This window comes from Haliotis rubra, unplaced genomic scaffold, assembly GCF_003918875.1.
Source record: "Haliotis rubra isolate DU_JTF1 unplaced genomic scaffold, ASM391887v1 Scf38, whole genome shotgun sequence".
In the NCBI taxonomy this organism is placed as follows: domain Eukaryota; kingdom Metazoa; phylum Mollusca; class Gastropoda; order Lepetellida; family Haliotidae; genus Haliotis; species Haliotis rubra.
Window position 1 is genome coordinate 2,632,876 of NW_025767057.1, and position 26,563 is coordinate 2,659,438.

At 39.7% G+C, this 26,563-nt stretch overlaps 1 protein-coding gene and 1 long non-coding RNA gene across 2 annotated transcripts in view; both read right to left on the bottom strand.

The window, feature by feature from the left end:
- LOC124286283 (solute carrier organic anion transporter family member 5A1-like) overlaps nt 1-16,165 on the bottom strand; it is a 45,633-nt gene extending 29,468 nt beyond the window's left edge. Inside the window, exons 1-2 of the mRNA XM_046722637.1 lie at nt 15,368-16,165; nt 4,387-4,695 (exon numbers count right to left, since the gene is read on the bottom strand). Of these exons, the coding sequence (XP_046578593.1) occupies nt 4,387-4,695; nt 15,368-15,602 (544 nt within the window). The 5' untranslated portion in view covers nt 15,603-16,165. The remainder of the gene's footprint in view (nt 1-4,386; nt 4,696-15,367) is intronic.
- A 2,033-nt stretch (nt 16,166-18,198) lies between these two features.
- On the bottom strand, nt 18,199-18,794 carry LOC124286284. The gene is made up of 2 exons (XR_006900999.1): nt 18,737-18,794; nt 18,199-18,245 (listed from the first exon to the last, which is right to left on the bottom strand). It is a non-coding gene; the product is annotated as an uncharacterized LOC124286284 (long non-coding RNA).
- Between the last annotated feature and the right edge of the window lie 7,769 nt (nt 18,795-26,563).

The window sequence follows — 26,563 nt, forward strand, 5'->3', positions numbered from 1 at the left end:
TGCTCAGTAAGAATTATATACTAAGTATAATTTCACAGATCTTACTTGGACAGCATAAATGGCTTAGAGGAAGGAAGTAGGACTATATTTCATTTCTTGGGAGAAAGGGACACTTTTCTACTTTTTACTTTTTTGCTAACAAACACAATTTTGTCCTAAAAACAATGTCATATGTTGAGGATTGTAGTTCATGGATAGCAGAGTATGCCTCAAATGATGTGAGAAATTTGAAACATATTTACTTATTATAAAAGTAAAAAAATGGCTAACATGCACGGCCTCATGGAACACATAGTTTATGTGCGACTTGGTACGAGATTTTGTCCGAGTAAGACCTGATGGGATTGAAGCAGATAGAGTTTGGGCTAGTGTTTACAGTGTCAATAGTACTAAAATCAAAGACAAGAATGGAAACATATTCATTTTGGATGATGGGTGTGAGTGAGTGAGTTTAGTTTTACGCTGCACTCTGTAAATAATCGAGTCTGGACCAGACAATCCAGCCAGTGATCAACAGCATGAGCATCGATCTGCGTAAGTGGGAACTGATGGCATGTGTCAACCAAGTCAGCGAGCCTGACCACCCGATCCCGTTAGTCGCCTCTTACGACAAGCGTGGGTTACTGAAGATCAATATTCTAACCCGGACCTTCACGGGTGTTTGGATGATGGGAATCAAACCACAGACTCCCAATGAGTAGTAACCTGGTACACTGACCATTAGACCAAACAAATGGTTGAAGACACATGGTACATGTGAAGAAGGTACCATGTTCACATTTCCTGTATAATGATATCCAGACAGACTTCTACACATAGTAAACAAATATCAAAGTTTATGTTGTTTCCACTGTATGTGTCAGTGAAAACATTTCTCTAGGCTTTGAGTTGAAATTGTATACAATGTGAACTGTAGGATTCAACAACTGGCTACAAACCTGAAATATTTCTAAAATCCATAAACCTAGAGACCTTTGAATAAGTATTTAAAGTCAAAATAAAAACAATGCAAAAAATCTCCTGACATAATCTCCTGTACAGTGATCCTGACATAATCTCCTGAACAGTGATCCTGACATAATCTCCTGTACAGTGATCCTGACATAATCTCCTGCACAGTGATCCTGACATAATCTCCTGCACAGTGATCCTGACATAATCTATTGCAGTGATCCTGACATAATCCCCTGCATAATGATCCTGACATAATCCCCTGTACAGTGATCCTGACATAATCCCTGTATAGTGATCCTGACATAATCTCCTGCACAGTGATCCTGACATAATCTCCTGCAGTGATCCTGACATAATCCCCTGCTGTACAGTGATCCTGACATAATCCCTGTATAGTGATCCTGACATAATCCCTGTATAGTGATCCTGACATAATCTCCTGTACAGTGATCCCTGACATAATCCCCTGCATAGTGATCCTGACATAATCCCTGTACAGTGATCCTGACATAATCCCTGTAGATCCTGATCTCCTGTACAGTGATCCTGACATAATCCCCCTGTACAGTGATCCTGACATAATCCCCTGTATAGTGATCCTGACATTCCTGCAATTGACCCTGACATAGTGATCCTGACATAATTCCTGTACAGTGCTCCTGTGATCCCCTGTACAGTGCTCCTGACATGATCCCCTGTACAGTGCTCCTGACATGATCCCCTGTACAGTGCTCCTGACATAATCCCCTGTACAGTGCTCCTGACATAATCCCCTGTATAGTGCTCCTGACATAATCCCTGACATAATAGTGATCCTGACATAATCCCTGTACAGTGATCCTGACATAATCCCTGTATAGTGATCCTGACATAATCTCCTGGACATAGTGATCCTGACATAATCCCCTCCTGACAGTGATCCTGACATAATCTCCTGTACAGTGATCCTGACATAATCCCCTGTACAGTGATCCTGACATAATCCCCTGTATAGTGATCCTGACATAATCCCCTGTATAGTGATCCTGACATAATCCCCTGTACAGTGATCCTGACATAATCCCTGCATAGTGATCCTGACATAATCCTGCATGTACAGTGATCCTGACATAATCCCCCGTACAGTGATCCTGACATAATCCCTGATCCTGACAGTACAGTGATCCTGACATAATCCCTGTACAGTGATCCTGACATAATGATCCTGACATACAGTGATCCTGACATAATCCCTGTACAGTGATCCTGACATAATCTACAGTGATCCTGTACAGTGATCCTGACATAATCCCCTGTACAATGATCCTGACATAATCCCCTGCAGAGTGATCCTGACATAATCCCCTGTACAGTGATCCTGACATAATCCCCTGCAGAGTGATCCTGACATAATCCCCTGTACAGTGATCCTGACTGAGAGGAATCCATGTCCAGTGATTAAGACAGCCAAGAACAGCTGAAACTATCTTCTTTGGAAAATATATATAGGTAAGGCACCTCTGGCATTTTTCACTTGGAGACCTTTTCAGAATTCAAATTTAAATATGAAGCCTTCAATATTCAATGCTGATCAGAACCTGACATGCACAAATTCACAAATATTTACACACTAAAAGACTTTAAAATATTTGACTTATCAATAAGCTTAAATCCCTCACTAGAATGAAAGACACTGGTTACCATGCAAGGAGAGGGAGCAGCAGTTGGCACAGACTAAGACAATCGATGCTCCCTTGTCGCACATATCCTCCAGGCAGCTGTTTCATTCTGAACTTATGCCATGCTTAATCAATGAATCTGAAATTCCTTCTGGAGTATTTGTGAAGGTACCCTACAATAATCAGATCATAGCTCAAAGGTTACTGTCAATTTCCTGCCGTGGAAATATCTAGATGTGATTTTTGTGTCTAATTAGGTCCATCACTTAACACTTCTCTCTACAGTAAGAGAATTTAAGTCAGGGCATGAAGTCAGTTAGATTTCTGAAAACGTATTGATGTGTCCATAAATTGGGCATGTTATGTACAGTGGTTGGAGATGCAATGTTTTCACGTGATTGCAAGTTGCTGGATTGAGGAGCTTGTGAACTGTTTATGATTCCTGAGAGATGCAATCAAGCTGTAATGAAATCAACTTTTTACAAGAAGGGCAGAAACTGACTGGAAATCTGTTTCATAACAGCTAGGATCTTACATTCAGATAGTATCAGCTTTGCTTCAATGGCCTTTGCTGGAGTAAATGTGAGAATTAGGAGTGTGGTCTGACAATGTCTTCAAACATAGGTGAAAGAAATAGAAAAATGGGAACACCTTATTAGGTCAAAGGAAGTTCCCTGGTACAACTGACCAAATGTATTTTTACATCAAACTACAGCACTTTGCTAATTTCTGCCTCAGGTGTCGTAAGCATCACTTGCAGTAGACCTAGGTCTTAGGGTGAATTTTGCAACATTCCAAACTATGGTTTTGTGACACGTTAACAATCTTCCAATCATGAACAAAACACTTGTACCGCTCGGCCACTGTATCTCACCAAGAATATCATGATCACGATATCCCCAACCCATGGCACTCGTTTACAATAGAAGTCATTTCCAAAACAACATTTCAAAAAACTGCAGGCAATTCTCCCCACGTAATGACCTCCAACATGAGTAGCAGGTAGGACAATATCTGGCAAACATGACTAAAGCAATCACCAGTTTGATAGCGTCTCCTGAAGCAAACATGCCATCACTGGTGCCACATGCTGATCTATTATTCCACCAAGGACTTAATCATGCAACCACCATACCAGCAGGTAGCTGTTTACACGAGACCATTGTTCCCAGTCATGGCTATATTATGCGCAAAAATATTTTGTCCTGCACAAAACTACTGCCCACGTGATGAGCAGCATCAGCAGCGCTATGTGCAGTACTAACCTAGATAGAACCCAAGCGAGAGACTAAATCGTGCCAACTGCAGTTGCAGCAATATTAAAGGCATTTCAAGTGTGAGTGAGTGAGTGAGTGAGTTTAGTTTTACGCCGCTTTTAGCAATATTCCAGCAATGTCACGGCAGGGGACACCACAAATGGGCTTCACACGTTGTACCCATATGGGGAATCGAACCCGGGTCCTCAGCGTGACGAGCAAAAACCTTAACCACTAGGCTACCCCACCACCCCGAGTGAGTGAGTGAGTGAGTGATGTTTAACACCACAAGCACCATGGGCTGTGCTCAAAATGTTTGTGTCTACTACCTCTAAGAGATTGTTTATGTCTACCAGCTCTAAAAGATTTCAGAGATTTGTTCAATATAACTTTTCGTAACACACGACAATGTGTAATAGAGCACCAAAAATTGATGCACAAATCCATCACCATTTTCATAATAAAGATAACCAAATATTCGTCCATCTATACACTGGGAAGTTTCAGTTCTACCTTACCTTTAATAGTCTTCCCATACTCCTTGTCTTCATCCTCCTCCTGAGACAACAGGTCCTCCTTGGCCTTGAGCTCCATCAGCTTCCTCTTTTCCTGGATGAGAATTTTAGGGAAGGCAAGGAAAGGAACAGCCAGCATCAGGAGTAAGAGCCCACAGATAATGAAGCCGCCCCACCACGCCCCAATCCAGTTGGGACTGGATGTGGTGAGTCCCACGTCGTAGATGAAGGTATCGACGTAGTACTGGAGGAGAAGCGCCCCAAGAGCGTAGCCGAGGACTGGACCTAGTGCACCAGTTGCATAGATGAAAGCTGCAAACAAAGCGGTCAGCGTAAGGATACAGTGCAGATATATCTTGTACCTTCATGTTTATGTATCATGCAAGAGATACATCAAATGTCAGTATAAATGTCAATATCACTACTGTAGTGGAACAACGGTATCTTTACCGTCTCTGGTTCAAACAACATCCTTAAAGTCTTTGGTCTGAACAACATTTACCTTACAGTCTCCATTTCAAACAACATTATTTTAACACTCGGTGGTTCAAACATAATCATCCTTTCGGTCTGGGACAAACAACATTGTTTTAAACAACACTGTTGTTACAATGGCTTGACCAATATTATACTCCAACAACATTATCCTTACAATCTGATTCAAACAACATAATCTTTTTAGTCTAATTCAAACATTATCCTTACAGTCTATTTCAAACAACATTATCCTTACAGTCTAATTCAAACAACATCACCTTTTTAGTCTAATTCAAACATTATCCTTACAGTCTATTTCAAACAACATTATCCTTACAGTCTAATTCAAACAACATCAGTCTATTTCAAACAACAATATTCTTACAGTCTATTTCAAACAACATTATCCTTACAGTCTATTTCAAACAACATTATCCTTACAGTCTAATTCAAACAATATAATCTTTTTAGTCTAATTCAAACAATATAATCTTTTTAGTCTAATTCAAACATTATCCTTACAGTCTATTTCAAACAACATTATCCTTACAGTCTAATTCAAACAATATCATCTTTTAGTCTACATTCAAACATTATCCTTACAATTTCAAAACATTATACAATCTAATTCAAACAACATTATCCTTACAATCTATTATCTTTTCTAAACAACATTATCCTTACAGTCTAATTCAAACAACATTATCCTTACAGTCTAATTCAAACAATATCATCTTTTTAGTCTAATTTAATCATTATCCTTACAGTATATTTCAAACAACATTATCCTTACAGTCTAATTCAAACAACATCATCTTACAAATTCAAACAACATTATTCTTACAGTCATTTCAAACATCATTATCCTTACAGTCTAATTCAAACAACATCATCCTTACATCTATTCTTACAGTCTCAAACATTTCTTAAACATCAAACAACATTATCCTTACAGTCTAATTCAATATAAACAACATCATTATCCTTACAATCTACTTACAATCTACTTCAAACAACATTATTCTCACAGTCCATTTCAAACATCATTATCCTTACAGTCTAATTCAAACAACATTATCCTAATGGTCTGGTTTAAAACAAGATTGTTACAGTCTCTACTTCACATATCTTCCTTAGACCAGTCTACAACTTGGAACATCATTATTCTTACAGTTTCTGGTTCAAAGCGGCATTAGCTTCACAGTTTGTTACTTTGTAAAAACATTAACTATCCTTATATCCATCTAAATGAACAATGAACACCATACACACATAATGGCTAATTGTTTATCAATCCTTTTAGTCTGTAGATAGATCAGTGTTACATAACCAAACATTTTGTAAACACCTGTGTATATTTCTTATAGTATTGCTGCAGAATGAGGGGTATAACTAATACATTTCCCAAACACAAGTACTATAAATTCAAGTCCACTTTCATCTCCTCTAGCATGACTCCAAGACCCAGGAGAATTAACACATAAACTCTTAGTTTGACACAGATTGTGCAATATCTTAATAAATATTGAAGTAAGAATTGCCTCATAGCCAGCCATAACTTTAATTATGTAAAACTACCAGTCTCAGCTCAGAGCAAGGGTATAATCAAGAAACATTTTGGTAATCAATACCAAACCCTCACCCTTTGAAGAGTGTGCTTAAGACTTTGCTTTATCACATCTAATAAGTACACATCACAAAAATAAAGCCTGGCTCAGGTCTACATGGAAATTCAAAATGCGTTGTGGTTTTGCTGACTCTGCAATTCCACTGATCGGTTGAGTATGCCTCTGGTACAACGCTCGGTTCTCTGGCCAGACACACTCATAAAATAAAGAATGGTACTCCTCCTCAGGTGAAGGTCGTCCTGAGCAGGCCGATGCAGGTTTAGACACTTGGACAGAAATAACCCATGCTGGCCACAACTAGTCTTCAGTGGGAACATTGCCCAATTCTTGTGATTAAGGGAGTTAAGAGTACACTGGATGCATCTCATATGCTTGAGTTTTGTTTCTACAATACACTTACTTCAGGAGATTACAAATTTGAAAGAAAGATCGTAAGTCAATTATCAAGTCCGTTTTGTTAATTAGGCCCATGTTCTGGGATGTATCTAGACCAGTTCAGAGGCTGATGTTCTGCTGGAAGGCTGCAGCTTATGTTGGTAAAATTGCCCAAACTGAAATTACAAATTGCCCAAACTGAAATTACAAATTTCCCAAACTGAAATTACAAATTTTCCAAAATGAAATTACAAATTTCCCAATTCATATTCCACATTAGTGCCAGCTGTTAATATTTTGTAGAAATGACTAGTATTTCACTGACCCATATGGGGAACAATATCAATGTTTTCCTAAATTGTCTGCCAAGTGCACTTAGTGTGCAGGAATCCTCGCTGCCTAGTTAACATATTGTCCATACACATTTTCTCACAAGATGTTCACTTCTGAATGAAAACATACCTGTTTCAGTTCTAAAATCTACATCATTTTCAGGCTGGATCATAGGATAATGACTAGAAAATATCGCAAAATTACTATCGTTATACGTCTCACGATAAATTTTTATTCACGATAAGAAATATGCCACGACTCATGAATATTGTATGAAATTTTATATTTCATAGGGCATAAACAGTCTGCTTAAATATCTGGTCTCATACTTTAAAATATGTCAATTCTATTTAAATTTCTGATAAACTGGAGAGTGAAAACCAGTTAGAAAAGCATTAGAACATAATTTATATCTATGTACATAATACACTGATGATACTGTACGAACACAAAAGAAAGAAAGAAATGTTTCCTATTCATACACAGGTAGGGAAGTAAATGTTCCATGAGCAAAATGACACAGGACTAAAATATGAAATAAAACAGAAATGAAACATGAATCTATACAGGTATCACATATCATGTCATCTACTGGTGAATCATCACATCCATAATATTGACAGTTTTATACAAGCTTCATCATGCTCTCTCAGCGATATCTCGAGGCCTACTGAGAGGGTAATGAGTGCGTCATTCAAGTTGCAATGTGTTACTGTCTGCAGGCCAAATCTATACTTCAAGGCCGATTTGAATAAAGATACAGTACAATATTATTTGTAAGATATATGCAAATATTAACATTAAAGCTTACACTGACAAATCTAGGCATGTCATATGATCACATATTTCTCTGCGAAAATGGGTATCGTGATACGTATCGAATCATGACATGGGTATTGTGATACGTATCGATTCATGAAACTTCTGTATGGTGACATTCCTACTTTTGATAGGTTGAGTCCCATCCGGGATTCGAACCCACACCCTCAGAGTCAGGCACCTAATCGCCAGCATACAAAGTCAGCCGCCTAACCTGCTCAGCCACAGCGGCTTCCAGAAAAATGGAAGTCGGACCACTGGTAGTCTAGACTGCGGACTTTGTGTCCCCAGGTGATATGGCATTGTGAATTCAGTTTGTGCTCTTTGGCGCTGGACCTCTGAAGGTTAGAATATTGATCTTCAGTAACCCATGCTTGTAAGTAAGTGGCAATTAATGGGATGGGATGGTCAGGTTAAGCTGACTTGGTTGACAAATGATATCCGTTCCCAATTGCAGATCGATGCTCATGCTGTTGATCACTGGTCTGGTCAGACTCAAATATTTACAGACCACCACCATATAGCTGGAATATTGCTGAGTGCGGCGTAAAACTGAACTCACTCACTCCCTCTTTGGCGCTGGGTAGTACAACCATACCTACGAGATTCCTCATTATAATCAGCCCTTTACACAAGCATGATACCATTCTGCATTAAGATTTGAAGATAACTCTATAGAACAATAAATATAATTCTAAGCAGAGTTTATAATGGTTGCCAAATTAAAGGTCTTTCAAGACAAATAACCAAATGCCATATAAGGCTGGACTGCCAGGACATAGTCTCCAACTGTGAGTGAGTGAGTATGGTTTAAGCGCCGCTTTAGCAATATTCCAGCAATATCGAGGAGGGGAAACCAGAAATAGGCTTCACACACACAGTGCCCATGTGGGGAATCAAACCTGGGTTTTGATTGTAGCGAGAGCATGCGCTTTAACCACTAGGCTACCCCACCACCCTGTCACGGACTGACAGATTATTGTTTCCTAAAGAATAAGATTTTCTGGCAGAGATATGTATCAATGACTTCTAATGATCCTGTGACATAATCTGAACATTGTTTGACACATTGCACACACACCTGCGTTCAGGTTGAACAGCAATAGTAACAGTTTTAGTCCATCAGTAATGCAATAACAAAACCGAAAACAATTGTCTAGTCTACTAGTAATTATGATACTTCAACTATTGGGCAGATTGACAAGGACCATAGGACCATTGCCAACTTCTGTTGCTGTTTAATAAAGTGAAGAACACCATAGTCCAGGGCAGAGACCAAAGCAAGACCAGGAGAGTCATGAATGTGCCAGGATACATTACCCAGAGGATGCAGCCGAATGCTATATCTCGTCTGAAACATGCAACATGCAGCACAATACAACATCTACAAAAAGCATCGCTCTCAGAGGGAAGCAACTTTGGTTGTCATATACTTCTGGAGTGAGTGAGTGAGTATGGTTTTTTACGCCCGTTTTAGCAATATTCCATCAATATCCGCGGTGAGGGGACACCACAAATGGGCTTCACACATTGTGCCCATGTGGGGAATTGAACCCAGGTCTTCGGTATTGTGGCCGAATGCTTTAACCACTAGGCTACCCAACTGCCCCATATACTTCTGGAACTGATGGCGTGCAGATTTGACTGACTGGAGCAAAGGCTTCAGCTTGAATTTATATCTTATTTATATATTTTATATGATTGCCCTACAATAAAGCATACAACTTTATGGATAACAACTTCTTGTTTATTGCATAGGCGGCGTTTTGATATAGATTCTTACACCTTCTTCACTTAAAAACATTTTGGCTTGAAAATGATGCAAGAATCAACCGCGCACTAAAAGCATTGGCTGTATGCAATCAACAAAGTTGTCATCCATAAACATGATAAAGAATCATATGATTTATTATTGACTCACCAACTTCTAGAATGATGATCACACAATGATTGCTCTACCTTTGATAGATTAGAAAAACAAAACACAAAAATGATATAAAATAAAAGCGTTACCTACTTGAATAATAATTGATCACATGCATGGTATGCTATCTCAAGCCAATGTAAAACAGAATTCAGGCCTTCTCAAAGGTAAATATGTATCCAAGCTGCTGTAAACATACTAGGCATGCAGAACCTCAAACAGTATCAACATTTCACCGCACAAATCAATACAAAAACTTTATGTGAACAAACTACAAACATGGCTTCACAAATCATATTTTTAAACATTTTTCCAACTAAATCAAATCTAATTGGTTTTCAAAAATCTATAAACCATGCAACATATATGTGTACCCCAGGAGCACAAACTCATGTTTGTTCAGCCATATAACATTTAATGGGTGACAATGTATTAAACTAGTTCTAATTCCCTAAAGGCAAAAAAGAACACTCATTGGCTGGATACAATAGTGTTGCTTTTCATAAACCTTTAAGTTTTAAAAATATATTAATCAGGATTTCCAATACAATTGACCTTTCCTATTTATGCTTGCAGAATAAAAGGAAAATAAACTGAATGAAATGTCTAACAATGAAAATATCAATTCTTGGCAATAAATGAAACTACTTCATTGGACTAATGAAAATTAGATTGGTTGTAATAAGAATAAGGGAATGTTTCAAACAATGAATGCTGTGGTGGCCATTTTGAATTTTTCAAAATTCAAAACTATTTCAATTTAATCTGTTTGATTGGCATTTAGAAGTTGATGAACAATATGAAAGGTAAGACACTTTATGGATGACATAGCTAGGCACATGCAGAACATGTTACGTGAAAATAATATTGCTATGTGAAGCAGACTGAGAGAAGATATTTTCAGTGCAAAAACATGGCAACATTCACTCAGGTGAGCAAATAAATTGAAATTTTGACAAGCTACAACAATGACTAATGACAAGGATCGTTCTCTGTTTCACAATCATTTACACCTCTTATCTATTCCACAATTATTGACATATTTTGTTAACCAAGTAACAATTAAAATATTAATTGTTACAATACTGAAGTGTCAGTAGAAAATATTTCTAGGTTATACTGGGCATTCTTGCAGGAATCCTATCTATTCTGTTTTCAGCGATATCAAATACTTTAACTATTAAAACAGCATATTTATCTCATTAAAAACACAGACAGCTGATCTGCTAATTAGGGAGTAACTATGGTATCATGGATGACATCAACACGAGGGAAGGTATCTAGAGTATTTTTATTGGACTTGATACTGAAATGATAACCAAGTTTGTCAATAATTTGCGTCAGCAAGATAAGATAAAAGCGTCATCCCCTTCATGCTGTGTCCTCACTGGAGCCTGCGCATCAATTATTGATCAAACTTCGGGAGAAGAAAAGAGTGCTTAAAGAACGAATACATCATAAAAGTCTGCTCTCAAGCCAAGACATGAAACAATGGATGTCTGTTTAATTTGTCTCAGTGGTTGCAGACCACGACGGTTCCATGAAAATTTGTCAAAAGTGCTTAGTATTGGGAAGAAGTAGTACATGACTATAATCAACCACAAGTTGTGGCCATGTTCTCACTGGTCAGGTGAGGTGTGGGGGTGAAAACAGGGCTAACCATCATGGCCAACACTACTGCACACATAGCATCATGCATGCACATTTATGTGCATGATGATGTGATGTGTGCATATACTAGTCGAGACTTATATCACATCTAGCCTACTGTGATACAATGCCACAGTTTTAACATAGATACCCCCACATTATTCTGACAGAGCCAATCAGTACCACAGCATACCTTGTTCATCTCATCATGCCAAGCCTCAGGCAGGGAAACAACAAGTAGCCTGTTTTAACATCTACTGGCAGGATGTGCAAGGATCAAAACATGGATCTTTCACTCCATGGGCAGGCAGCTCTCTCTGCTACCAGATGACGTAGGTGGGCAGATGGACTTTTTGTATAACTACTAGCATGACAATATTGATTCAGATTAGGTATTGTTTGGCCATGTTTGTTTCATCAGTATCTAGGTTTCACTGGAAAACAAAGTGAGTGAGTTGTACAGATTCTGTGGTACAGACAAGTGACCAGAGGCAGTGAGTGGATGTGTCAGTCCGTGCGGCTTGAGGCTGGATTTAACAATATCCCAGCTAAAGCCATGATAACATGGCAACACCTGGAATGGGTTCAACACAATTATATAACCCATGTCGGGCCTCAAACCCTAGTTTTAGTTTGAACAAGTGAACATTTGAACCTCTTGACTAATCACTGCTGATGAAAAACATACGACCATCTACCCCTTGTTCACAATGCTAGTTTGTCGTGTTCCTTACATATATACATTTCACTTCTTCCTACTTATTCCCAATATATCAAAGAGGGTCAAAAATGGATAATTGATTCATTGGATCCTTCCTGAAAATCCAACTCTTAAGGATTGATGAACTTTAAAATGATCTGTCTCTTGAAATACTCAAATGCAAAAGTACCTTATGTTTATAATATCGTTCTGGCCCCGGATTACACTTTCTCAGTAAAGCACTGATTCTAGTACTTTTGTTTGGTTGACTCCCATCCGGGATTCAAACCCACACTCTCAAAGTGAGGCATCTGATTGCCTGCAAAACAGTCAGGCAGCTAACCCACTCTGCGCTGCAGTGTCCAGTTCCTGTATGGGACTCAACCTAACAAAAGTACTAGAATCGGTACTTTACTGAAACAGTGTAATCCCAATTCTAAGATGCTTTGGTGAAAGATCAAAGGTGCCGACAGTACTTTATCAGGCGATAAAGTGCACTTTTGTATTACGTCACAATGTAATGCATTTCTAGTCTGCCCCCTCGTGTCGAACAATTTTGCATTATGTCACAATGTAAGTGGCGTCCGCGATGCATGTGAGTTGTCATCGCCTCATTACAGCCTCTTACAGTAAACTACTCCGTTGCATCCCGTTTCTTGGTTTGTAGTTGCTTCGCGCAGCTAAGGTCACTGGTGAAAACATTACGTTTATGGTTTCCGGCGTTTAAAATGTCTCAATTTGACTCACAAGTTTTCAGCAACACGGTAACTTTTATGCAATGTTTACATTCCCACAATGCAATCGTGGAATGTTGCTTGACTACTCAGCTTCATCTTGATGTACTGATCTAAACTTCACGTTGGTAGTAGAAATCACGGCGTTCATATTGCCCCATATGGTTTTACGCTAATAACAGATATAATTAAAATAATTTAGAAGATATTTAATGTGAGCCTAAACCGTCATCAAACTGTTTATCATTTGTTTTTCCTTATGCGTTAGTCTTAGCGTAGAAGTGGCGAACACATCAATAGAACAGTCGCGTCGTTTGTTTTCTGCCTTGGATTAATGTGGCATAATTATCCTTAGAAAGTATTAAATTTGGCATCTTAGAAAGAAATACAGTTAAGCTCTACCACCATGTATAGTGTAATAAAGCACACTTTAGCCCTGAACTATTCGTCCGAGTGCTTTAGCGTTATAATAGTTCAGAGGCGAAAGTGTGCTTTATTACACTATACATGGTGGTAAAGTGAACTGTATTTCTTAAATAACATGCTACATTTGACCCTGTAACTAAATGTTCTAAATGACATTGTGTATTGATGGCGATATGTGTATGTAACAATGAATGACTGAGATCAACACAACCATGCAAAGTGAGGGAAGCCAAGTGGTTAAAGTGTTAAATTTCGTCAGCCAAAGACCCAGGTTCGATTCCCCATATGGATACAATGTGTGAAGCCCATTTCTGGTGTCCCCGCCCTGATATTGCTGGAATATTGATAAAAGTGGCGTAAAACTAAACTCACTCACTCACTCACAACCATGTGAAGCACTCCCTATCTGACAAGTCCACAGCCAAAGGGATATCAATCCAGCCACAATCTGTGGCATGTTTGATCACTGTCAGAACCAAATGTAATATCAACTAGACATGCGCTCAGCTGCTAAAATTTCGAAAGCAAAACAATTCACCAAATAACAGATCATCCTTGTCTATTATCGGGAATCAATAGGCAATATGTTACTACAGTTTAGTTTTTCGCATTTACAGTTTCGATGAGGACATTACATAAGCACAAAAACATCCATGACTAATCATGGAAATATGAGTAGATGATATGTCAAAGATGGCATACAGTATTCTGGTAACTAGGGCACCAGTGAATACACTATGAAGCAAATGCAATATGTTTTCCAAATGTATAGTAACCATTCACAGAATATCTATTCATGAATACTTTATGTTTAATATCAAGGAATTAAAATAACACACATAATGTAATTGCTGAAGAACATTTCAGTGAAATGTTCTGTGAAGTGAAAAAGCAATACATCATGAACAAAGCTGCTTATAGCATGATGACAGTGCCGTAAAGGGTCACCGGCAAAATAACACAAGTTATGCTACTCCATGGAAGGGATATATTCCATTTTGTGAATATCACATAGATAAACAACAAAATACTGGCAAACAAGGATAAGTTGGACTGGTGCAGACAGGACGTTTACGAGAAGTAGGTGGTGCACGGCAATGAGCAAACCCATATGGTTTGTGAAAGGTAGAGCAGATGTAGGCTAGTGCATGTGCATTGCATGACGATGAAATTGATTCCGCGTAGCTGCACACGCCTTGCTCATAAGACTCTCACATCGATGTAGCAGGTTGCACTACACTTGATCACGGACAACTTGGGTCCCCAGATTATCATGAAAGTGTGTTAAACAATAATATATCAAATTCCTCATAAAGGTGGAATAATTATGTGTCATCACTTTTTGCAATATTTAATCCTGAAGTCATTTACAGGCATGTATTATGTAACCTGTACAAAAGGCTGCCTTTAGAGATGTTTCTCTGCAGGTTTGACATTTAACATGTTTTTTCTACATTTTCTCTCTTAAAATGTCAACAACTTACTCAAACCTCACAACTAGGTGTCATCTGCGTGCTGCTAAAAGGCTAAGGATTAACGCCATTTGTTCACAGGGGAAGAAAGTCCACAATTTCTCTAAGCATGTTGGGTTATTTTCTAAATTTTCTAGTGTTTTTAATACGACTTCCCCTTCTGTGGACCCTGTTATTGTTTTCATTTGAACATAAGCATCTGAGTACCTAATTTTGAACACTGCCACTGAAAAATAGACATGAGAACGGCAAAGCACAAAAACACTGACAATTTACCTGGGGGTCTTGTGGGTCTTTTATTTACATTGGTCTCAAAAACAATCAAAATGAAACAAAAATCCCGGAAATTTGCGGATCCGCAGACAATTCTCATGTCTGAAAATACAGATAATTAAACATCTTTGTTACCATGGTAACAATAAAAGAGAGAGATGAAACTGACTTACCTAGGTAAGCGGGTGCCTTTTCCTTGACCACGTGATTATCAACGTATGTCGTTCCAAGGGTCAAAATTGGTGTGCCTCCAGTCCCAATAAATATCTGTGCCACAACCAGTATCAACACGTACATCCAGTTCCCAGAATTCTCATCTATACAATCTGTTGAAAAATAACCTCCTCTATTTGCTCCTGGGCGGCTTGCAAATACTGACATCAGTTTTATTTGACACATCATAGCCATTGTGGGCCGGTGTATTTTGGCCCAATGATATGTGGCATTGCAAAAGTAGTGCCCCAATTCCCATGAAAATAATGCCAAAGCCAATCCATTTTGGTATATTTCTCCTGCCACCTAAATAACTTACAAAATAACAGCAACAAGGGACCCAAATTCATGCGAAGCTGCGATAAGCCCTGATATTGAACTGCCAATCTCGAACCTCTTCTCAATAGTCGTTATAACACTGTTTAGGTACCCAGTTGACAAGCTTCGTCGTGTCGTAAGGAGCACACACATGAAAAAAACACAAACAGCTTGATATTTGCGCACTGTTTTAAACACTTTGGTCGGATAGTTCCAATTCCACACTCGTTGCTCAACTTCTCCTGTCCGTGCTGCCAGTTTCCCTCTTGGTCGACACTTTCGATGTAGTCATCTTTTCCGTCTTCCCTTTCAGGAACTGAGTCTGACTGCTGATGGAGTACCAGCTGTTGGAACTCTCGAAGCTGACCTGAGGGTCAAGGCCACTTGGGCCACCCCAGCCTTCACGTACTGTGTACACTGTAGACATGGTACTGTCCGTAGTGATTCCAGAAGTTTGGTACACTAATCACACTTGTGTTTCGCAAAGTAACAGGAAAGCCTTCAATAATCTTGGTGATGTGTTTCGTATTTACGTTGTAAACTGTTGATTACACGCTTCATATGTAAAGATATATAGTTGATTTACAAAATAGTGTTATGAGATAATAATCTAGGCAAAATATAATTTGTTATATATAAATGAATATATTGGTCCAGTGGTTTTGGTCAGATAGACAGGTTTGGCTGTGGATATTGTTAGTCAGCGGGATTGGTGTGGCTGTGCAGATACGTGGTCATGGGGAGAGGAGGGTGTTGCTTTCACCTCTGCCCCATCTTTGTATTATCTGTCCTGCAAGATTGCCATTTCTGAAACAGAAGAAACAGCCATGAATAAAGCATTCATAATGTTCATCTTGAAGAGTTAAGCACAGTTGGCATCGCGATATAATGAGCAGGTTTGGATTATCTCCCTCACACATCACCACACAGTCTACTCTCACATAAATATAATGTAGTGTCTCGTTTCACACAGTATCACGAAGTGCTACAACTTCTGTAATACTTCCACAAAAGTGCTTGCCCCAGGCCTTACAACTTTACACTCATTGTGAAACCCATGGGCACAATTATGCAGCTGACAAACCTAGAAACACAATCTGGGAGACCAGGACTTGAACCCACAATCACAGGTTCCTGGTGTGTAAAGGGGCATAACTCTGCACCCCAAATAGCAGTGCCTGAGACTGCATGGTCACTTAGCACCCATTAATCAAGCAATTTCTGCATCAGACTACACAGGTTCATGTGAGATGATAGATACAGCAAGTACAGTATATATTAAAAGTAAAACAATATACATTGTACATATAAATTAGATATTAAGCATACAGCAAGCGTTTGTGTCATATTCATGAATATTAATCACTTAATTTTTAAACTGATGTCCATGATGTAGGCATACAGCTGATACCAAACATGAGACATTGCTAATGAGCGATTATGACCAAGGAAAACCGATTCAATGGTTGACAGGCGTTGATAATATTTCAACATCCTACCTGTACTTACATGTACTTACCTGTGGTGGTTGATCAGGCCGCTGAGGTACAACAATAACAACTGATTCCCAGATAACAATTTCCAAAACAGAAGCTCCGAGTTCCTGGCTACTGCTCTCCACAACAGGACCCAATCAAGTGATAATATCGACTGTATAGTGACGACCAGAATGAAACCCAATCAGCACATCAAAGTATAGATTAATGCCTTTGTGCCCAAGTTCACAAATGTTCTATGCAACAATCCCACCAACCATCAATGAACACAAATAGGAAATAATCAGCGTGATGATATTTCTGCAACAAAGCAGCAGCCGCCCTCCTCAGGGTCACAGTGCCATGGATTCAGAAGTATATAATTTGAACAGCTTTTAATCCTCTTTTTGCTCATTCAATTACGTCATGCGATTTCAGAGACAATCTGGAATTCATCAGTCCGCGAGGAGAGCTCCATATGCAAACTCCACAAAACAATAGGTATGCCATGTTGTATAGTCACTCATATTTACCAAATTTAAAACATTCATGATAAGCATGCTTATATATGCATCACACAAAGGGGATTATTGATTTCAGGGCGGATACCATTTGGATGGGCGTGGCACTCTGCCATCTGGGAAACGATGCCAATCCAATCTCCAATCATTAGGTTGTCAAACAGTCAATGCTCTGTTCATTTCCAAAACAGTGTTATAAATCCGCCATTTGTCTGTGAGCATCACTGAGCACAGATTGTTTACATGCCCACACATACAGTTTATACGGTGCTAGAAATATAATATTGATGAAACTAAACAAAGCACATCAAATATCGGTTGGAAATGCGATAGTATGTTATTCAGCAATAGAATGTAAGGATTCACTCCATGGTTATAACTAAAGTATATGAGGGTATAATGAGTTATTGTCATCAGTCAATTGTACCACGCCAACAGACTGGTTCCACTGGGAAAAGGTTTACTTCCAAACTTGTGGGGGCGGTAGCCTAGGGGTTAGGGTGTTAGCTCATCATGCTGAAGACCTGGGTTCGATTCCCTACATGGGCACAAGCCCATTTCTGGTGTCCCTCGCCGTGGTATTGCTGGAATATGGCTAAAAGTAGCATAAAACCCAACTCACTCACTCACTCTAAAACTGTCCCTAGGTAACGCAGTTTCTACTACAGAGAATGCACATGCGGCTCAGCTATGTTCAGGTTGGCTTGATTTTCGTATAATGACAAATATTTGACATAAAGAGGGAATATGGTTGTTAAGTTTTTGTCCATTTTATTACAACCCTTGGTTTGAGATTAGCACACCAGAGATGAAGCATGTTCAGAGTCTCTGTAACGGCTAACAGCATCAAGGGAAGGTGAGGAGGTAAGTCAGCGTAACATTACTTTGAACAGTACGGCAGTTATATCACGGCATGCCATCTTTATGTCATCTGTATGTTGCAGATGTTTACTACTTTGCTGAGGGGCAGTGGGGAAGCCTAGTGGTTAAAGCATTCGCTCGTCACGCCGAAGACCCAGGTTCGATTCCCCACATGGGTACAATGTGTGAAACCCATTTCTGGTGTGCCCCGCCGTGATATTGCTGGAATATTGCTAAAACCGGTGTAAAACTAACCTCACTCACTCACTCACTCACTCACCATTTTGCTAAAACCCTCAAGCTGGAAACACCACAAACACAATCAGGGTCAATCAGGTAACAAACCCACCATCATAGCTATCCCAGGAGATATTGCTGTTTAACAAACCTTGGCAGACCATTATGACCACATTGGTTACAGTGACATCACAATCAAATGACATCAATGATCATTCTGTTGGTTACCAATACTTTTTCCATTTAAGACTGTTACAAACGGTAACACATTGACTTTGTCATCCAAAGTATCCAAAAAGAATCTCACCCATATGTCATTCGCCATAAAATATATCTCTACTCCATGACAAATGTTAAAAACCCTGAGGCTTGATATATGATATCAGGGCTCCAGATAATGTTTCAACATCAGGAGTACGTACTCCTTATTTGTTCAATATAGGAGTACTGGAAAACCTTATGTGTATATTTAGAGTACTGAATGGAAATTAATGGAATATCAGTAATCTTGTGTTTCGTTTCATATATGCACCACAATATTGCTACTCTTGTGTTAACAGGTCAATAAATAATAAAACAATACTTTGTTTCAGATAAATACGTCTGTAAGTGATTCTAAGACCGTACACCATTGCTGTGGTGCGTATCTGCTACGTTTTTTAAATTATTTCCCACCGTATCGTGCATATTTTTATCCGATTTTTTATTTGATACGGCCCTTATCTGGAGCCCTGTGATATTGATGTATGACATATTAACATCAACACACGTCAATACATATTCATACTGGTCAACAAGCCGCAGAGTTTACTTGTGTCGACATGCAGGCATATATTTGATCTAAAAAGACACATGGGAGATATTTTCTAATCTGGTCCTTCAACAATACCATCGGTGAGCAGAGTACACAAGCACACTGCAAGGTCCACCAACATGAAGATAGTACTAACGAAATGTATGACCTTACATGACAGAGTCACGACACAGGGAGAGATGTATCAGCTGCAATTCTAGCATCATGAGTTGAAAGATAACATAACTTCGACACTGTACACTACCTGCCTGTTGATGCCTAGCGAGGATTCTAGTGATGGTAGACACATAAAGAGTCTTGCCACTGCAGTTGAGGTTGAGATTGCTTATGTCTTCCTAACAGTAATGCCTCTCTCAGAGGTTCAGTTAATCAAACCAAATTTCTTTTCCTTTTTCACAGTTGAATGTGATTTTTGGGGTGTTTTTTGTCATTGTAACCATGAAGGTTTTACAAAAGGGAAAACACACATTTTTTCATGTCATTTGCACTGCAAGTAAAAAACATGATGGAACGAGGGTATTCCCAAATTGAATGACGCAAACAATGAACGGTATTTTTTCTTGAAATTTCTTTTTGTCCGTTTACATTTGTTTTCAGAAATTATTCTTGTAGGTATTTCACAAAGAAAAAACTTGACTTGAATTTCTTTTTACAGTTAAGTATACATCATTCGGCTTTGTGATGTTTTATCACATAATTTCACCTTTTCATTGGTTAAGTTTACTACATGTGTCTGTTCACCTGAAGTGATACAATGTAGTTTCTTTACAGTGCATAATACTTGGAAAGAAACAAGTTTAAGGTTGGAGTGCACATAATGTTCGTGGGTGCATGATAGTCCAGAAAGTACGGCCAAAATCATTTAACAAACAGTTACTTCTACAGGGACAATCAGGGACAATAATACATATTTACAGGACACTGTTCACTGTGACCAATAAACCTTGAAACCACACTGATGGCTTGTCAATTTGTCTTCAAATGATTAATTCTCTCACATCAACCACAGACAAATAACTAAATACGCTTCAGAGAAGTCCAGCTTTACAGCTCATTATAATCATTGTAAAAATTCTTTCTTACCATAGTGAAACAATGGTCACTGTGAGATTATCCCAGAGTAGTGATACACGGCGTGGTACGGCAGTTATCACCCACTTGAGACACTATTCCAGTACTTCCCGAGGTGCCTGTCACACACACATCCTTCCTTTCCCTTCTCCTCATAGACACTTACACATCATGACATGTCAAATTTCATGAATTTCAAATATATGTTGCCTTGACATTTTGCAGTTATATATCTGATTATTTTTCATAATCTCTCCAATCCAAGTGAGAACTTTGATACATATGAGACAAGAGTGTCTGAGTCAGCTTGTGCCATATGTCATTAGAAAAATTATTACTTTTGATGAAATGTATAACAGCTTAGAGCCTTGCTAAACACAGGCACATGGTCTTTTTAACATACAAATTTAACTTTTACAGTGTTCTGCCATGTTAGATGCGTTGACAACAATAACACAATGAAACTGTGGATCCATTCAGCCCCAGAATCCCCATGTGAGACAAACAGTCGGTCCTAAAGATCCATTCAGCCCCAGAATCTCCATGTGAGACAAGCAGTGGGTCCTAAAGATCCATTCAGCCCCAGAATCTCCATGTGAGACAAGCAGTGGGTCCTAAAGATCCATTCGGCCAAAGGAATCCCCATGTGAGACAAACAGTGGGTCCTAAAGATCCATTCAGCTCCAGAATCCCCATGTGAGACAAGCAGTGTGTCCTAAAGATCCATTCAGCTCCAGAATCCCCATGTGAGACAAACAGTCCTAAAGATCCATTCAGCTCCAGAATCCCCATGTGAGACAAGCAGTGTGTCCTAAAGATCCATTCAGCCCCAGAATCCCCATGTCAGAGACAAGCAGTGTGGATCCTATCCATTCAGCCCCAGAATCCCCATAGGATTAAGCAGTGTGTCCTGAAACAAGCAGTGGGTCCTAAAGATCCATTCAGCCCCAGAATCCCCCCATGTGAGACAAGCAGTGTGGTCCTAAAGATCCATTCAACCCATGAATCCCCATGTAGAAACAAGCAGTGGGTCCTACCATTCAGCCCCAGAACCCCAGACAAGCATGTCCTAAAGATCCATTCATCCAGAATCCCCATGTGAAACAAGCAGTGGGTCCTCTGGCTCCATTCAGCCCCAACCCATGAGGTCGGGTTTAGAATCCCCATGTGAGACAAGCAGTCAGGGATCTGGGTTGACACATGTCCATTCAACCCCAGAATCCCCATGATTATTTACAGAGAAACAAGCAGTGGGAAACTAAACCTACCATTCAACCCCAGAATCCCCATGTGAGACAAGCAGTGGGTGGATCCTACCGAGAACCCATGTCAGAATCCCCATTGTAGAATCCCCAAGCAAGTGGGTCCTACCATTCAGCCCCAACCCCAGAATCCCCATGTGAAACAAGCAGTGGGTCCTACCATTCAACCCCAGAAATCCCCATGTGAGACAAGCAGTGGGTCATACCATTCAACCCCAGAATCCCCATGTGAGAAACAAGCAGTGAAACAAGCAGTGGGTAAAAGATCCATTCAGCCCTAGAATCCCCATGTGAGACAAGCAGTGGGTCCTACCATCCAACCCCAGAATCCCCATGTGAAAATAGCAGTGGGTCCTACCATTCAACCCCAGAATCCCCATGTGAGACAAGCAGTGGGTCCTACCATTCAGCCCTAGAATCCCCATGTGAGAAGATCCATTCAGAATCCCCATGTGAGACAAGCAGTGGGTCCTACCATTCAACCCCAGAATCCCCATGTGAGACAAGCAGTGGGTCCTACCATTCAACCCCAGAATCCCCATGTGAGACAAGCAGTGGGTCCTACCATTCAACCCCAGAATCCCCATTAGTGAGCCAAGCAGTGGATCCTACCATTCAACCCCAGAATCCCCATTGGGGCAACTCAGCCCTGGAATCCTCAAGGGAAAGGTGTTAATATAATTAGCATCAAGTTATCATTGCAATCCAATAATAGTTTTTGTAATCACATTTCCCTCTCCATTTGTCTGTGACGGCTATGACAGAATAATGGCTGTGCAGACCAAGCATCCTCCTCAGTCTGGTGCCAAGATATGGCAGCCTGCAGAACAGTACTGTGGCAAAAATGGTACGCTGTTCCTGACAATAAAATCACACTAGGCCAGTGATCAAGTAATCAGCTTCTTTCGGCTTTACACAAAAATTGAGATTAATTGAATGATTGAACCTAAATTAGAATCATTGCCTGAAAGAATGAAAAATGTGATGAGACCAATAAATTCTTAATTGGTTGATGAAAGAGACCAACTAAGTTGTTCTGATCTGTAGCAGTGACGTGCTACCTCACAACACTTGTACACCCTTGGATGGAACTGTTGCCAGATAACAGACAGCTTATGATCCTGAAAATCAATCAGTCAATGAAACAGTGACTAAAAAAAACGTCAAAAGCGATAATGTCCCTCTAAGTCCACCAGTATACATCATCCTAGTCACCAGGGTACCTCATTAAGGAGTAGAGAATGATTAACTGGAACATCAACGCCATAATCGACACGTCCGCAGTGAGCCCACCCTGTCTTAATTCACTTGATATTGATCAGCCATGAGGAACCATACAAGTAGAAAGCCATGACCAAACTCAGACAACTTACCTACGTAAATTGCTGGTAGAAATTATTAGATTACCTCCAAATGAACAATGTCTGCCATACACAATGTAGTGAAGAAACACCAGCGTAATACCCTCCACTGAAGAGGGCTGGGACCCACACAACGCCATCTACACATTACGTATCACATCCTCCAGAGATACCCCACAAGAAGAACCCTAGCTAGTAATTTCTGTAACAATCTTAATACAATACGATTCTGGTAAGATAATCAAGTTACATTCTATATATAGAAAGAAATGTCTGAAATTAGATCGCCAATTTAAACAATATGCTTAGCTGCATATACGTCATTGCCTGTGAAGCTGTGAGCTTCTAATTTTGAAAGGTAATCATGTGTTGGTGCTGGAGGGAATTTCGGACATTGGTCTGATAATTCTTCAACTTATAGGTCATCTTCATGGCTTGATGGGTCACTGTGAAATGCTGGAGAATAAGAAACAACAGCTTTCAATGTTTTATCTAACCCCCATTGTTTCCGTTACTGAAGCCACTTCGGTCACATTCAGTGTTCACCTGTATAAGGTAAACAGATAAACAGGTAAACTATTCAAATCAAAACAGCAATAAATATATCTATCAGTGTTAACTTAAGGCCTTTTTAAGTGGGATTTGCATGCTAACGCAACAGGTAAATAGGGAAAATGGTTGGTGAAATATCCACTGAAAATGCAAAATGCTTTCCCCCAACAATACGACTATGTAGAAGGGGTGAGCTTTGTACAGACAATAAGTTTTGATTCCGTTCAAAAGCAAAGCAGTCAATGATGAAAAGAGCATACCAACCAATCCAAACTGGTTTACAGAAGGATGGTCCTGTTATATCAACACCTGGTTATACATAGTGTTATATCTTGCTCATGTGTTTAATCAGTATTATTCAATATCATGTACAATGATTAATTCCAGCGGAATGTACCTCAACAACATCGATCAAAATATCAACAATAATCAATGCTCAACTGTCCAGCTATGGTTTGCCTTTCTCAAACATTGAAATACAACACAACTACATCAATTAATGAGCAGAGATCTGTCTTCCGGGTGGTCAGATGACTAGATCACAATGGCCGCCGGCTGCCTGAGGGAGCAGACGTGTAATGATGGCCTTACAGGACATGTTCCCACTGGAGGCCCCGCGACAGTTGTCTCCTATGGATGCCCAAGGCCCCAGCGGGAATCTTCAGGGTGATCAAAACAACCTCAAAAAAGTACTGCTTCCAATCACATGTCAGACTCACACTGCGATGTGATTCCACATGCTGACTTCTGACAGAATAAAGATGAACACTGAGCAGCACATATGTACGCTACAAAACTGCTGACTGCTTTCATTCAATGGGGACGCCATACATGTTGTACTGAGTGGCATATTCATGTCCTTTTCCACATACACTACTCTCCATTATGCTTAGATGATGACGATGATGATGATTATTGTGTGCCTCCTCGTGTGTATCTGCTTGTGTGTTTGTTTTCCTTCGTCAGTAACTGTGACTCATGCTTATCTGGCATTTCAAGGTTAGTTTCAGTCTCAGTGATCAAATGGTGATGGAATTCAATTAGATAATTTCAGGCCTGTTTTCACATGTTATTGTGTTGTGTTATGAATGATCAATTCCCCAAAAGGAAAACAACAGCAACACATCCATGATGATTGTACGTCTGTCATGTTGATTTTGCCATGACAGCATGGTGTAAACAATTCTGTCAATTACAGTTTTAAAGTCTACATCAGTTGGACAAATTAATGAGTGAATGGACTGTTTTAGCTCTACTCTATCAGTACAATATCACAATGTGTCAGCTTACAATGCTGCTCTTAGTAGTCTGTCATACAGGCCCTGAAACAAATATACCTAATGCAGCCTATGTACATCTTGAATATATGGCAAGTCTCAATTACCACAGTTTCAGAACGAAAGTCTCTGGGATCTTATTTATTATATATTATGAACATAATTGAGGAACTGTTTTTTCTGTAAAATATGTTCCTTTTAGAGAATATATGTTAGCGTCCTGTACAGTGGGAGAAAGCCCCCAGTGTTGTAGTATACCATTCTGTGTTGAAAACATGCCTGAAGCATAGATCACTGTAGAGTTGACCTGGGAACATGTTTGCAGCAATGATCAGCTTGGTGTCTCAATGGTTACAGAGTGCATGACTGACATGCCATCAGTACCAATCACGACCGTAGGCAATGACTGGAAACATACCATCAACACAACTCCTCAATGACCGTTGGTGAAAAGAATTTCAATAAGCACTGCGCAGATGGTACAGTTGACTTAGTAACATGCCATCGGTACAGATCAAAACTGTACAGAGGCTTTGAAACTTACTATTAACACAGCTCCCCACTGCAAAGTTGGCATGGAAACATGCCTGCAGTACAGATCAGTACTGTAAAGATGGCATGAAAACATGCCTGCAGCACAGACCAGCACTGTAAAGATGGCATGGAAACATGCCTGCAGCACAGACCAGCACTGTAAAGATGGCATGAAAACAAGCCTGCAGCACAGACCAGCACTGTAAAGATGGCATGAAAACAAGCCTGCAGCACAGACCAGCACTGTAATGTTGCCCTTAGACTAACGCTTAGTCTCTGAAAACATGTAATTTTGATTGTAACAAAAAACCCATTTAAATTTAAAAGTCCCAGTGAGTTGGGAGATTCACCTGGGGAAATCTAGACTTGCTTCATTTAGGGTTTCATCATTGCAGGAAGTGCTAGGCACATGGGAAAATAATGTGGTTGAGGGACTGTGAGACAGACTATGGTGACCTGGAAACATGCTGGCAGCAGCATCAGCATGGTATCTCCATGGTAGCATGGTATCTCCACCGTTTATCATGAGTAAGTGTGTCAGGGATGTGGGCAGAGGCTGGAGGGTGGAAGAAGGGAGCTCAGACTCCAGATACTGGGGGTGAGGTTTTGGGGGTGGGGGAGGGTGAGATGATGGACAGGGCTTTGGGAGATGTGGTGGAAAATGGGAATATTATTGATTGGGTTGGAGATGAAAGAGAAAGAAGGCCATATTAAGTAACACATTTTGATTGCTTACATTTGGCCCCAACCAACCCTAGCTAAAGTAAGTCCATATCAAATACAGCAAAACCCCTAACACCTGGACGCAACAGACATCGATCAGAAGGTAGTTCATTTAAAATTTTGTTTGTATATTTGGTGTTTGTTTTTTCA